We start from the raw sequence: 16,355 nt of genomic DNA, 5'->3' as shown, positions 1-16,355 counted from the left end.
GATTGGTTGCGTAAGAAATATCATATTTAGGTTCTATTTGGTATCACGAGCAGTTTGGACATTGTCAAAAACAGTTATGTGTTTGAAGAGGGTTTGGTAAAGTTGCTAAAATGTACAAAACATAGATTCTCCTAAAGATTTCGTCCCAAGATTGGATCAATGGCGGCAGCGTTTATTACTCCCCAAGCTATAATACCGTACTTGATTACAGATTGTTATTTTGCTTAGTAAATTGTTTTGAATTGATTCAAGTTAATAAAGCTGCGAGTTTGTCTAGAGAAGTTATATGAAATTTCTAACTTTATTTGAACAATATTCAATAAATAATAATACCAATATATTTTAGTTCATCCCTAGGCACAATTAGTGGATGTGACATTATGCTCTTGTCGTGATGCCATACAACTTTCTGCTACGGCGTAACAGTTAGGGGTGGGAGGGAGAGGGTGGACACTGCTCTCTACGGCTTCCCATTTCACCTGACAAAGTCATTACTGACTTATTTTTGCAACCCGGAATAATTATATAAAACATGCGTTGGCCTTTCAATTAAATTGAATCTTAAATAAATAAGCATCCATAGATTTACTGGTTGGGTAATGGATAGGTTTAGAAGATAATCTGATAATACTGTTGCTACGATGATTCTATGGCCAGTGAGTGGTATATATATTCAATAATGCCCCAAAGCGTTTGCTTGAAATGGCTTTCGCCGTATTTGTGGACCAGGTAATTGATAACGCCACAGTACCACTGGCTCCTGACAATTGGGAACAGAGCCTGTATCCACAAATATTTCTATTGTGCGGTATTAACTTTAAAAAAATCAATCTATTTTCCCACCTATGTTGATTTGCTTATTACATATTATTCGCACTATCGTGACACTCAATATATTCCCACCTACGTCGATAAGTATTCTATACATTATTTGCACGATCGTGACCTTACTTATTATTTTCCCATCTACGTTGATTAACATATCGCTTATTATTTGCACGATCGTGACTTTACTTATTATTTTTCCACCTACTTTTTATATGCATATAATACATTATTTGCACGATCGTGACTTTACTTATTATTTTCCCATCTACGTTGATTAGCAAATTACATATTATTTGCACGATCGTGACCTCACTTATAATTTTCCCATCTACGTTGATTAGCATACTAAACATTATTTGCACGATCGTGACTTTACTTATTATTTTTCCATCTACGTTGATATGTATACTGTACATTATTTGCACGATCGTGACTTTATACTTCAATAAATAATTTTATATTACTTATCATCGAAGAAAACGTACACCCTAATTTTATTTTTTGTTCTTACCATATATTTGTGATAATAAGTACTATTATACCCACATACAGGCTTAGCTTTTTTTGTGTTTTTATTTTAAATTTAATTGTTTGACTGTTCATCGTGTAATCATTTAGAAATAAAAAAATAAAAATTAATTCCCAAATCCAGCCCTGACTGAAACATGTCTTATCTTATGAAATCGTGCATTTCTTGTTTTGCACGTCGCAAAATAAAATGATAATAATTTGTGGATATTATCTCTTATTTAAATAATCAATTGATATCGGTCGTAAAGCAGTCAGAAACACATTCTTTAGGAAAGCTTAAGCCCGGTTAAAAATGATAGCTACCTATTATTTGAAATTTGCCATATTATAATATTTATATATTTATCAGCCTTGATTTAATTAACCTCATTGAATTTCATTTACCCATAAGAGCTACTCATTCTAAAACCCTCTTTAATTGTAACAATTCTAAAGACTGAACATTTCAAACGCTCGCTTGTACCTAGATTACATGAAATTTGTAATAGGTACGCAGATGTAGCGGATTTGTTTAACTTCACAGAAGCTAGGTACAAAAATGCTTTAATATCATATATTTTAAATCATGACCAATAAAATGTAAGTCTACTCATACTTACGTAAAAAGTCAAATAAATATGTATATAAAATGAACTGCCTGGGGCAACTGAGGAAACTTGGGTCAATAAAAATAGCCAATAAGGTGAACCAACAGCTTGATTGGCACTTAACTACTTTCAACCAAAACCTGAAAATAAATGCATACATTTTAGCTATTGATTATATCATGTATCTATATTATCTTATATTTCAATCAATACTAATCTAACCTAGTCTACCTATAAGTTTTGCATGTACTTGTATCTCTAACTTTTTACATCCATCTAGAGTTTCTGTTAATTGTATATTTTCTGTTGTCACTGTTTATAATTTACTGTATATGGAATATTTTATACCGTTGATATTAAAATAAATAAAATAAATGTAGACAAAATCTCGACTAAGAATCCAGAGGTCACAGATTCAAATCCCGGCAAACGCAAGTGTATTAACTTGACAATTTTTCATTTCGTCTGTCTGTTAATATAAGCGTAAAGCAATAGTCTCAATGGCTTTAGACGGTTGGAAGCAGTTAGGACTCTTGTTCGGTTGTCAATTAAAACATCAAGTACCCTAAATTACTTTAAATAAAATATCCGGGAGAAACATTTGCTAATAAATTGCAGTTCCGTGTCAAATACGTGACAGTTCATCGCAAGTCTTCAGTTTTCATAACGCTTTCAATAAATAATTAGGTTTTTAGATTGATTACTGTAAAATGATGAATCACAAAAGAATGTAAGCGTGAATAATATAACGAAAGGGACGCTAGGCGTGCAGAGCGGATGGACGAAGAAAAGAGTGTAAGGAACTCCACAGCATTGGAATCTTCAAGTCTCAGGTTTACTTCTTCCTCTCCTCTCAGCATTTCTGAAAGATGACATAGGCTCAGAGAAAAATTACAATTGCTAATTTATTAAGAATCTCTATTGTTAATCCGATTAAAAACGAGATTGCAGGCCGTTTCCTTATAAACTTTTAGTAAATACCTAATATATAGGAACAAATGTTAATGCACCTGCATTTGCCTTGATAATATATAATGACGAAATGCTCAAATATTAAGATTTTTTTATGAACACGTGTTCCGACATTGTGATAATATATTCGTATTTTACTAAAAGTTTACCAAGAAACCTATTAATTCATTTGTTAACGTAATGATTATAATTATCAATAATTTGAAAAGATTCTTAGTAAAATAGCAATATTAATTTTTCTCAGGGTGTGGAGTTAATGTAAAAAAATAACAAAAACGGAGAATATCCGATGCGAAAGTGAATAGTGGAAGAAATCGGGGACGCCCGAGAAAGAAAAGGCGTGAACAAATGAATAAAATTCATATCTGCTGAGTCGAGCCATGTCAAGTCAAAAGTCGGAATGACAGAAAAATATGTATGAGACGATGTATGCGATGTAAATGAACACCGAACTAAGAAACTGACCAGGTATTTTATTTAATCTTTGGATAAAAAGTCCAAAACGACATACCTATCGAGTTTCTTTTAAGTTTAATGTTAAAAGATTTTTCCTAACAACCTTCTCTTATCTAAAATAAATATTACAAGGATTTAAGCGCACAAACTAAGTATAAAGATTGTAACATTTAATGATAACTGAATCCAATAATTTATTACGTGTAAATACCGTATTGTTTGGTTAAGATGAATCGCCTCAAGCGGAGATTTCGCTTTCATAAAGTGTTATGCCATAATACCGATTAGCTTTCTTCAGACTTCGAGAGACGAGCGACGCATAATCTACACAAGTACAGGGAGAAAATTTACTGAAATTAAAAAAAAAAAGGGACTGAAGGCCTTTGACAATGAATTGACAGATTTCCTAACAAACAGTCAGTAAAAGGCGATTGTGTTATGAGGATGTCAGAACACGTTTTCATACAAAATTCTAATACCGTAGCATTTCGTCAAATTATTTATCAGAAAAAGCGCAGCTGCATGAACACGTGTTCGGATATGTTCTGAATGGAAGGCTATGGCTCGCCATCACGTTTTTGACAGGATGTCAATAAATCAGGCACACTAATTTTTCTTCGTGTGGCGAGCAAGTACCATGCAATAGTTGAACACTGATGGATATGTCCGAATATATTATTAAAGTCGTAAAGGAATTCGTACACTTTATTTTGCCTTTTCATTAAGGCGAAGCTTAATGCCAAATCACTATTTTGATTAATCTTTATAACGAATTGGTGTACACTATGAAAACCAAATATGCTTTACTTAAATTGAAGGTTTTCCTATCGCTTCGCTTGAGTAGAATACAAATAAAAAAAATAAATTACTCAATAAAAAATATAAATGCAAACTACAACAAAAAATATTTTTTCAATAGAAATGTATGAACGCATAAAGGAAACAACTTTGAAAAAATACAGTTTTATAGCTAAGATTATCTGTGACAGTTACACTTGATTAACTTTTTTGCTTTCTTATAAAATTATTTAAAAATAAGTAAAAACCAGTTTTTTGTTTGAAATCGAACGTTTCTAGACTCCGTTTGTCAAGCGATTTTAATGCCTATTACCTTCGATATAAGGTATACACATTTTTGGCCTGTAGCTTCCTCTTAATAATCATTTTATTTTGTTTTCCGGGCTTTACACGGAGTTCAAAATCAGTTGTTTTCATCTTTCATAATATTTTAATTTTAAATTTTCTTTAATAAAAAAAAATGTGCAAAATTTCATCAAAATTGGTTTAAAGGATGGGAAAAAGCGGTGGGGGTGGTTTATCAAAATCTCATGTTGACAGTTTCTTCCAGACCTGCCTTCGGTTTTGAAGGTCAAGTGTGCAAAATTTGATCAATCTCACAATAAAACCGCCGCAAACTCATACCGCGACACCATTCTTTATATAGATTTGCTTCTTGGGGATACGTTGTGTATTGTATGGACTGTCTGCACGAAGCTATTGCCAGTGAGAAAACATCTTAAACTGCTCTTTCGTGTTTTTTTTTATATTGATGATAATAAATCACACGTTTGTACACATTAGCGAGATGAAAATGACGTCTTATTGAAAATAAATAATGTTTATTTTCCCACGCGTCTTGGCTACAACAAGTGTTGTACTTTGTGGCAGTAAATGTACATAATCAGAATACAAAAGTTGTTTTTTATAGGGTATATTGTGAGGCTGAAGAAATAGGGTAAGGGGCGGAGATCAGAAAGAGTAAGGTTGGGAATTACCTGCCTTTTAAGATCTGGACATCGAAAACGGCTAAAGTCATTTCAAGCAACCGGGGTGATACTGAGAAAATCTATCACAAAGAAAACTGATATGGGCAATATACGTAAGGACTTTCGACTCCTAGGCCCCAGATAGGGCAATGAAAACGTTTATCTGCAGAAGAAAGAATTTCAGTAATTGGAAATGTTCGATTACTGAAATTCATTCCTATTGGTTCTAATCAGTGATAAAATAGCCTGACTGCTATAGAAGTGAGATACCTGAGGCGTACGTGTGGTAAAACCATGTATGGCCATGTTAAGAATGTGGAGGTCTGGAAAGAATGTAAAGCTGATGTAAGCGTAACGGAGAAGATTAAGAAACGAACGCATGTTTATGACAGAAGTAAATGGCAGAAGAAGTTGGCGACGCCCGAATAACACAAGGCACGATCAAGGGGGTCACATCTTGAGTCGGGTGATGTTTAAATAACAAAAAATCATGTATGAGACGATGTATGAATGTGAATGAAGCAAAGAGTGTATTCCAAGATAGAGTTGTGTGATAGACTACTTCTTACTGCTACTTCTCTCTGCATACCCCTGAGGTGAAATGACGTGATGTTAGATATAAAATCCTATCTAAAAAACACAGCCAGCATTGCAAAAGTTGTCTGGTTTTTCCAACTCTCGCATTTCTGCAGTTATTCCATTCACTTCACCCTAATGTGGGCAGATTATTTGCAGTATTTACGCTGTGATGTCAGTAAGATTAATGGGAATAATCACGTGAGTTTGTTTTTATCATACTTAGTTTTAAAGTAATTATAACGAGACTTATAATATTAATCTTTTGCTTGCCACGTGATACAGCAAAAGGAAAAACAAGTATAACACTGGGCTTACACGCGGCTTAAAACTGGCTCAATACCGAAATAATAGGGTGTGATAAATGACAAAATTCGTGCATGCATGAAATATTAGGCATAAATTTATCTTGGTAGAGTAATAAAGATGAAGATCTGCAGAGTCCATCCAAAAAAGTTGTGGAACTCCCCTTAAGGGGGAGGGGGAGTGGGAGGAGGAGGGAGAAATTTATTTAAAAAATACATATTTAAAAACTAGATCGAGTGAGGTGGTTTTACGGGTTGGTTTGATATCACAAAAAGTGTTAAGCAAGGCTGCGTAATGTCACCATGGTTATTCAATTTATACATGGATAATTGTATGCAAGAATTGAAAGAGGTGGGATTGGGCGCGAATTTGAGTAATCTGACAGAATGTTGCCTGTTGTTTTGCTGATGATGCGGTGCTGATTTCCAACAGAATGAAAGATCTACAGTCTCTAGTGTCTAGGATGAACTATGAATGCATGAAGATTAAGTTAATGATGAATGTAAGTAAGTCTAAAGTCATGGTGTTTGAAAGAGAGAGTACGAAAACAGTGTGCAATATAGTTGTGAATGAGGAATAATTGAAGCAGGTGGATGAGTTTGTATATTTAGAGAGTATGTTTACGAGAGATGGGAAGGCTGACAGAGATATTGAAAGAAGGGTAAATGCAGGTAACTCCAGCGCTAACAAAACAATGTCCAAAGAAGCGAAGCTAGCAGTCCACAATGGAGTACTGGTACCTTCCCTGATGTACGGAAGTAAGGCATGGAACTGGCAGAGAAAGGATGAAAGTATACTGAATGCTGTAGAAATGAGATCCCTGAGGCGTATGTGTGGTAAAACCATGTATGGTCGTGTGAGAAATGTGGAGATCCGCAAAAAGTGCAAGGCTGATGTAAGCGTAATGAGTAAGATCATGAAAGGGACGCTTAGATGGTTTGGGCATGTAGAGCGAATGAGCGAAGAAAGGAGTGTAAGAAGACTATATGATGCAAATGTAAATGGTAGCAGAAGTCGGGAACGTCCGAGGAAGACATGGCACGACCAAGTGAATCAGATACTTGAGTCGGGCCATGTGAAGAGTCAGAATAATAGAAGAGTATGTATGAGATGATGTATGAATGTGAATGAGGCAAGAAGTGTGTGCCAAGACCGAGTTCTGTGGCGGTCCGTCCTCTCTGCTTACCCTTGCGGGGAAAAGGCGTGATGATTAGTTAGTTTAGGTCGAGTGAGGTAACGTTTAGTATGTTTTCATTCGTGTTGAATCAAATGAGACAACTCCAAATTCGATAGTATCAATATTTGGTGAGATAAAATAGAGACCTTGCAGATCTTCATTTATACTTATTTATTACATAGACAGCAAACTTTTTATCCTCGGTTTTATTTTAATTTTTTTGTTGAATTTGTTGCTACAAAAACAAAATCATTTTCACGAGGTAAGAAGTTTGAAATGGAATTTATATATAAAATAATTTTTTTAAAAATGGCTTTAGCCGTGTTATATGTCCAGATCTTAATAGGCAGGTAATTCCCAACCTTACTCTTTTCGATCTCCACCCCTTACCCAATCTCTTTAGCCTCACAATATACCCTATAAAAAACAACTTTTGTATTCTGATTACGTACATTTACTGCCACAAAGTACAACACCTGTTGTACAGAAGACGCGTGGTAAAATAAACATTTATTTTTTTTAAAATACGTCTATTTTAATTTCACATCTTGAATGAAGTGGAAACATGGAAGTGCAAATTAACTCACTTGCCGACATCGGATCGATCTGGGACCATTTATTATTTCGGCTACTGGCATTATAACTAGCTCTCTCATTCAAAATTTAGGCGTATTAGATCTGTCAAAAAAATTATATATAAAGATGCAAAAGTCGGTCATTTTGAATACATGTAGGATAACGAAAGATTTTTTAAATATTTATGCTGAGGGATCAGTAGGATTAATAGGCCCTGTTAGGAGTTCTACCGAGCCAAACCCTCTGATATGAAAATATCTGGAGTCGGTGAATTATTTTCCCATTTGATCTCTGGTGGGTTGACGTGTTGTTTTTGTATTGTTTTGTATTTATTTTGCTTATATAATGCACTTGCATAATGTTGATTGACTAGATGATCATTTGTGGAAAAGTGTGTGGAAGGGTTTAGTTTTTCCTATGGGGAAGATTTAACCCGGACATAAAATCGGAAGTTTTATAAAAGTTTAATAAATATAAACCAAAATTTCGTCTAAAATCATAAGATTTACTTATGGCAGTAATTTACTTTAAGTAGGTACTTACATGCCAACCTACTGAATTATAAAACTTTAATATTTTACGTAGCTTTTAAAAAAAAATTAAATAAGGAATTATACAATTTCATCGGAACGAAAATTCTTTTTTCAAACATTCTTGGTACCATATTATTGATTTTTCCGATTTGACTGCTTGTAGTAGGAAGAACCTCAATCATAGTAACTCTGGCGGGATAACAATGTAGTATTCAACAAAGCCAACATCTTGAACCGGAACCGGAACGTACCAAACAAATTTACAGACAGATGCTAAATGGTGGAGTTGAAATAAGATTCTTACCTTATTGAGTATTGCAGTAGCAAGTAAATCCTCGTAGGTGTTGGGACTGAACTCGGGCAGACGGCCATGGGCGTCCCTGTCAATGCCGCTGCAGTCCAGGAAAGCAGGTAGGTGGAGAGCCTCCTCGATGACCCGCTGCACGAGCTGCTGCAGGCGGGAGTGCGCAGAGCTGGCGGACTCCGTCTTCGTCACAGGGAGGTCTGGAACAAATATTACTTTCAATTTTAACGAAATTTTAACTTTTAGCAATTATATATACGAGTACGTATATATTTTTTTAGAAACTGTAGGCATAGATTTTTTTAAAAATTTTACAGGATAAGAGAAGTACATATAGAAAATACATATTTTATTTTATTATATAATATAATCTCTTCAAATTATCCGTAATCCAGTTAAAAAAGGGATTGCAGGCCGTTTCCTGATAAACTTCATATGCCATGCTTTGATAATATAAAATTATTAAATGCGAAAATATTATGATTTTTATGAATATTTATAAAAAATTCTTCTTTTACTAAAAGTTTAACAAGAAACCTATCAATTTATTCGTTAGGAGCCTGCAATCCCGTTTTTAACCGGATTACGAATAATTTGAAGAGATTCTTAGGACGGGTTTTTTCACAGAATTTGATCAATTTGTCAAATTTTAAAGTTGATATTCGAGTTCTGTGAAGATTCCGTTCAAGTTCTGTTGTGATTTCAGTTTTGTGAAGCAACTGGCCAATAATGATATCATAATACACTTACTTTGTCCGACGGTAAACACTACCTTTGGACAAAGACACCATAAATACCACGCTATTAAAGCATTCAACAGTCTTCCACTTGAAACAAAAATTTAGGAAAATAAAAATAAATTCAAACACAAAATAAAAAAAATGGATTAAAGAACAAAAAAGACAATATTACCAAAATTCTATAACATAAAAGAATAAAACATATACACGCAACACAAAAAAATATATAAAACACGCAACACGCACAAACACATAAATCATTATAAATGCCGATTTCCATTCTCTTTTAATATTTTTCTTTTAGTGTGATAATTATATTTTAATTTTTAATCTTTGTTTTTAGTTTAAATTTATCTTTATTTTAATGTTGTTTTTTTTTTGTTTAATGTATAAATTCTTATATTATAAAATGGGGGCCTCAGCACGGGTAAACAACCCAGTGAGGCCAACTTTACTGAATTAGAATATGAAATATTGTAAAATAATGTCTCGACAATAAAAAATAAAAATAATAGAACTTGAATAGAACCTTCAAAGAACTTGAAAATCAACCTAAAAAGAACCTGAAACAACCCGTCCTTGGTAAATTAGCAATATTTTAAATCAGTAAGTTATATTATCCTATTGGCTTTGTGAACACCACCCTTACATAAGAAGAGTTGAAAAACGTACCGTCCAGAATAATGGAAATATATTTAGTTAAATTTGGATGAATTGGTAACTATTGTCATCTTCTTTTTGAATCGCCAGTCAAAAACGTATGTTTTTAAATTTAAATATTTATTTCCGCAAATATATATATATACATATATAAACAGGGTGTTAAGGGACGTATTTGAGTTACTTTAAACTGTGAATCCAGAAATTATTTGGAGTAAAAAACCTACAAATTTTAGATTTCACTGACTTTTATGTTTTTTTTTATCTTTTAAACCAAATAAAAACATTGTTCCGCATGTCACTACTAGTCACTCAGCCGAGTAACCACCTAAACCCTCACCCCGAGCCTAACTATTCAATAACTACTGTTTTTTTATGTTTTAAGTAGAAAGAAATCAAAAATAACACCAGAGACCAAAATTTCGCTTACATTTTTTACCTCAAATAATGTCAGGCATCACCGGTGAAAGAAAGTCAAGTACCTACATCCCTTAACTCCCTGTATATATATTATGGAGACAGAAAAATCGATTCTTATTTTTTTTAAATAACTTTTTAGTAAATCCTCAAATTGTAATGTTTAATTATTGAAGATAATATTAGCGATTCTTAAAAAAAGTCTGAAACAGAAAAATCAGAAAAAGATACGGTCACATTTAGGACTCGAACCCAGAACCCTTGCCTTGCCGGGGCGCTCGAGAATCGCTAATATCGTCTTCAATAATTAGTAAAATCGATTACTACGTTGAAAGCAAGTAGCCCTTTTTACATATAGCAAGAACAATATTTATTTACCGGAAAATTCTAAACTCGTCATAGTGCAATATTGAAATACCTACAGTATTTATTTTCCGGAAAAATATTTTAATAATGAACAATTAAAAAGGAATATCAGCTATTAAGTAAAATATCTAGTTATTTTACAAAACTTTCTGTCCAGATACTATTATTATGAACTAAGCACAGACAGTTCAACCACTGGTTCTTCGTGAAGGTGAAAGTAGTAATAAAGATATATTACAATAAAAAAATAATGTTTGTTGATTAGTAGGCTTGTTATGATAAACGACTGAAAACTAGTAGTTTATTTTCTCATTGTAGGTCTTTTACATGTTTTTTCTAAAATACATGACATTATTAATACCAATAATGATAGTCAGTAGTCACTTCAAATCTTCGCTACACAAACACGCAGAGCTAAAGTAGGCTTAACCTACTAGCATAACGCGAACGTTGAATGATTCACACACTCTGTACTGTTATCTCTCAAGGTGAATGAGAACATAATGGAAGAAAATCAATCTTCATAAAATATAGATAAACATATGGAATTAATTGTACTGCATGCTAGATGGAAGGACGTTCGACCGAAAACTAAAATATAGATAAACATATGGAATTAATTGTACTGCATGCTAGATGGAAGGACGTTCGACCGAAAACTAAAATATAGATAAACATATGGAATCAATTGTACTGTATGCTAGATAGAAGGACGTTCGACCGAACACTAAAATATAGGTAAACATATGCAATTAATTGTACTGCATGCTAGATGGAAGGACGTTCGACCGAAAACTAAAATATAGATAAACATATGGAATCAATTGTACTGCATGCTAGATAGAAGGACGTTCGACCGAACACTAAAATATAGATAAACATATGGAATCAATTGTACTGCATGCTAGATGGAAGGACGTTCGACCGAAAACTAAAATATAGATAAACGTATGGAATCAATTGTACTGCATGCTAGATGGAAGGACGTTCGGCCGAACACTAAAAGGTAAAAATATTACTAAGCAATGAATAGTTTCCGTTGGCGTTGTTATCCTTGTTTTGACCTTGCCAACGAGATTTTTTTTCGAAAGCCCATAATCATTAACTTATTATAGTGTAGAAATTTCCCCTATATAGTGTTGTGAAAGGATTTAAATTCTTCTTCTTCAGTGATTAAATCTTTACTTCTTTAAAGGTGAGGGTAGTACCAACCTATCAACGGTGACCAGATCTAAATAGTCGAGTAGGTACTTCCTAACCTTCATGATTTCCATCTTCTTTCCTTCCCCACGCTCAATAGCCCTTCAACATACCCCCATTGTATATACCATATTCCCATTAGAGATTAGAGTCTGAAACTTTTTTTCTGCCGTTTCCCCTCACCTTAATTGCTTTTCTGTTTATAGTGTGAGAGTAAAAACCACAGCCAATTATTATTGAGCATTCATTGATTGATTGTTTAAATTGATGTTTGTCTGAACAAAAAAATGTTTGAATCACCTTTTTAAATTAATTGGTTAGTATGGAATAAAGAAATGAGATATTTTAGATGAGTCGTTAACACATTGATCTGAAATTTTTTTTAGACTTCTTCAAAATAATAGCTTTATGCTACAAATAGAGAAACTCACTTTTTTTAGTCATGAATATTATCGAGGTTTTAGTCTCACATAATAACATGTTGTCATTCACTCATTGAACTCATGTTCGTGATCTGTACTATAATCTTTTAAAACTCCACACAGGATGCTGAAGATTCTCTCAGACAAGAGAGAAAAAGATGGAGGAAACACATTAGCCAGCAAATCATTCCACAACTGAACACCTCCTTTTAAAATAGCCCTCAAAACAATACAACATTTACAATTGTCTATATTTAAAAGATTGCATTCCTTTCGTTCAGATATGAGAATGTATTACACGTTTTAAAATACTGGCAAATTTTATTTTAAATCTAAAAGAGTCAGACCAGAGAAGGCTTCAAAACTCAACAACAGCAACAATAGGTTAAGAGCAATCTATCTATCTACACAAATAAAAATGTAAATACTCGTTTGTTTGAAATCTTAAATCTCCGACAGTTCTTTGCCGATTGCTTTGAAATTTTGACACAACGTTGCGATCGAATACGGGTTTGTTTTTATACACCTCTATTATACAGGGTGTCCGGAAACTCGTAGTACAAGCGGGAAACTGGTGAATCTACATCACATTTGGAGTCGATTTTGTAGTATATTTTTTTTTATTTGAGCTTTCGTTATCGAGTAAATCGAGTTTGAAGTTTATTTATTTTTTTTTTTTTTAATCAAATTCTTATAAATTATTACTGAAGATCAAAGTACCCAACTAATTAAAACTATTTGAAAGTAAAACAAATGAAGAAACTCGGATTTGAAGCATTATTTTGAAATCACCCTTCATTTAACCCGGTGTGATCATAAAATATTTCTGCTCTGCAGGGTTAAAACATCTGTTATTCAACCCTAAACACCAGAAAAAACTTTAACCCTAAAATAGCCGAAAAATATTTTTTTTTGGAAAATGCTCAAATCAAAAAACTTTATGTTTTTTTGGGTTCCCCATGTGGTGTAGATTCTCCAGTTTCCCGCTTGTACTACGAGTTTCCGGACACCGTGTATAGATGTCATCTGATTAAAATATTGCTTTTTTGAAAAACAGCACCATCTGTTGGACGTAAAAGCAACTCGCAACACGTTTCTCTGTCTGCATATGTCGACTAAGCTACAGCAACGCGTGGCGGGATACAGATAGTAGGTAAAATAATGTTGTGTATAATTATTACGTTTGCTTAGAGTTATATTGGTTCAACTCAAGTTTCAATGGAACCTCCGTGCCTGAGCTCTACTTAACTCTAGTACCAATTAACATGGATTTACTAAAATTGCACTCATGTTTTCATTAACTAATGGGCCGAAAAATAATTTGATATCTACACCCATGACATCTATGAATTGTGACTTTCACTCACTTAACACGAATGCTGATAAGATTAAAACAATATCTAGAGCTCTGCACTCCAATACTTCAACACAGAGCCATTTTTGTCAGAAACGTCGATTAATTATTTACTTAACCAGACATACAAATATTACACGTACTATTAATACGATTTAACGTATCTTCCCGTCTATTCAATCACCTAATAAAATAAGTTGATTTACTAAAGGCCAATCACATTTCTTAATTCGAACTATCCAGAAAATTTCATAAAAAAGCTACATATGACGTATGTGTACTGATTTATTTATCTCTGTGGTCGGCAAAAAGAACGCCATGTTTTTGTTCTTCATTTCTCAAATAATTTCATTTAAGTTTATACTAACTTTAAAATTAGAAAGCGATGATTAAACTCAAGCTTTTAGTGATCCCATAAATGATTTAGTAACCCATAAAAAAATCTCGATATTTCCAGTATAAAGACAAGTTACCGAATTAACCATGAGATCAGATCAGAAATCGTTGAAGGTGTTGATATCAGCTGTTTAGTGTATTTTAAAATGTGTTAACTTAGACTTAGTTTAGACTCGGCTCCAAAAGTTTTTTTAACTCAAAAAAAAAATTTTTAAATGCTCACACTGATTGTTTTTGTTGGTTCTCCATGTGATGTAGATTCACCAGGTTTCCGCTTGTACCACGAGTTTCCGGACACCGTGTATAATGAATACCGTTAATTAAAAATTCCAACAGTGTTTTAGTATGCAGGTAGGGGCTGTGAATGCGAAACAATTTATTTGCACATTTTATCCACTAGGTCACGCTTAAACTAATAACAAAAAAACATTGTTTTTGCTTTTATACACTAAGAAACGTAGTCCGAAATGACTTATGCTGCGTAAGTGACATTAAAAAATCATGCAAATAAGTCCGTACGAAACTAAAATTTTTCATCACAACGTAATTTGGATTTCTTAGGAAAGTTACAACTCCGTTTTGGAACAGTCTCCTTTAAAATATGCCAACGAAGAAAGTATTTGTTCACGATGATAAAATACCGGATTTTTCACAGAAACAATCTTATTTTATTATTATTGCAACTATTTTAATTATAGATATAATTACTTATCTATGCAGGCGACCAAAATATGATCTAACGAATATTTTTTCGGTGCACGTTTACACAGTGACAATATGTACAGAAATGACGCCTTCGAACTAATAAATAAGTAAGAATATTAGTTTTATTTGCAGCAAAGAGGTTTATACTCTCAGTATCGCCTTGGTGAAGGACCCCTATTTAGAATCGAAATGCTTAAAATGCTAGTCTATTTTGAAATGGCTTTTGCGGTGTTCGATGAACAGATCTGAATATTTAGGTAATTCCCAACCTTTATCTTCCTTATTTCCTTTCCCTTCCTACTATTTCCAGCCTCACAACATTCTCCGATTGAGGATCCCATAGTCCCACTGTCTTATAAAATATCTACTTGTACTCGTACCATATGAGTCGTATGTAGGCATTTAATAAAGAATAACTCTAGAAGTGCCTTTCATTCAAATTTGAATGAAAACAAATGTTCAATTTAGCCCAACAGCCCAGCGCTCTGTCTCATTTACACTCCATTACATCGTAAATCTCTATCCCATTTGAATTTCGTAAACAGAGGTTAGGTATTGGAAAGAAACGTCGAATTTGTAAATTTTTGGATCACGAAAAACGCCAACTCCTTTTGTTATTCTTTATTCTTTGTGTGCAGGTATATACACAATTTTTCACCCTTGACCACACGTTATAAAAATCCACTTCTAAGCTTACTTATATTTTTGGTACGTTACAAATACGTTATGCCTTTGACGATGGATACTGCAAGGCTGTAGGAAACATTGGCTCAAGACGGAGATGTAAGCGTGATACAGCTTAATAACCCAAAATTAAAACAACTTTTTATTTCAAAATGGTCGATTATTTTTTTATTTGAAAATATGATTTTTAATAGCATTGTTTTTTATAATTTCGGTAGCAATAACAAAAAACAATGCTATTTCATTAAACGCTTCCTATTAATCATTCTCATATAGTTACTTGGCGGCGACGAATGCCCTCCTATTAATCATTCTCATATAGTTCCTTGGCGGCGACGAATGCCCTCCTATTAATCATTCTCATATAGTTCCTTGGCGGCCACCAATGCTTTCCGATTAATCATTCTCATATAGTTCCTTGGCGGCCACGAATGCCCTCCTATTAATCATTCTCATATAGTTTCTTGGCGGTGATGAATGCCCTCCTATTAACCATTCTCACATAGTTCCTTTGCGGCGACGAATGCCCTCCTATTAACCATTCTCATATAGTTCCTTGCGACGAATGCCCTCATATTAATCATTCTCATATAGTTCCTTGGCGGCCACGAATGCCCTCCTATTAATCATTCTCATATAGTTCCATGGCGGTGACAAATGCCCTCCTATTAACCATTCTCACATAGTTCCTTTGCGGCGACAAATGCCCTCCTATTAACCATTCTCATATAGCTCCTTGCGACGAATGCCCTCCTATTAATCATTCTCATATAGTTCCTTGTCGCCGACGAATGTCCTC

The 16,355-nt window shown here is 33.7% G+C and overlaps 1 protein-coding gene across 1 annotated transcript in view; it reads right to left on the bottom strand.

The window, feature by feature from the left end:
- LOC149425201 (uncharacterized) overlaps nucleotides 1–16,355 on the bottom strand; it is a 138,137-nt gene that overhangs the window by 21,388 nt on the left and 100,394 nt on the right. The window contains exon 5 of the mRNA XM_089650749.1: nucleotides 8,613–8,812. Within this exon, the coding sequence (XP_089506875.1) occupies nucleotides 8,613–8,812 (200 nt within the window). The remainder of the gene's footprint in view (nucleotides 1–8,612; nucleotides 8,813–16,355) is intronic.

Source organism: Hesperophylax consimilis, chromosome 3 (assembly GCF_061612785.1).
Source record: "Hesperophylax consimilis isolate HC1 chromosome 3, BYU_Hcon_1.0, whole genome shotgun sequence".
Classification (NCBI taxonomy): domain Eukaryota; kingdom Metazoa; phylum Arthropoda; class Insecta; order Trichoptera; family Limnephilidae; genus Hesperophylax; species Hesperophylax consimilis.
Note: the sequence above shows the minus strand (reverse complement) of the source record. Positions and strands in the feature narration are given on the sequence as shown.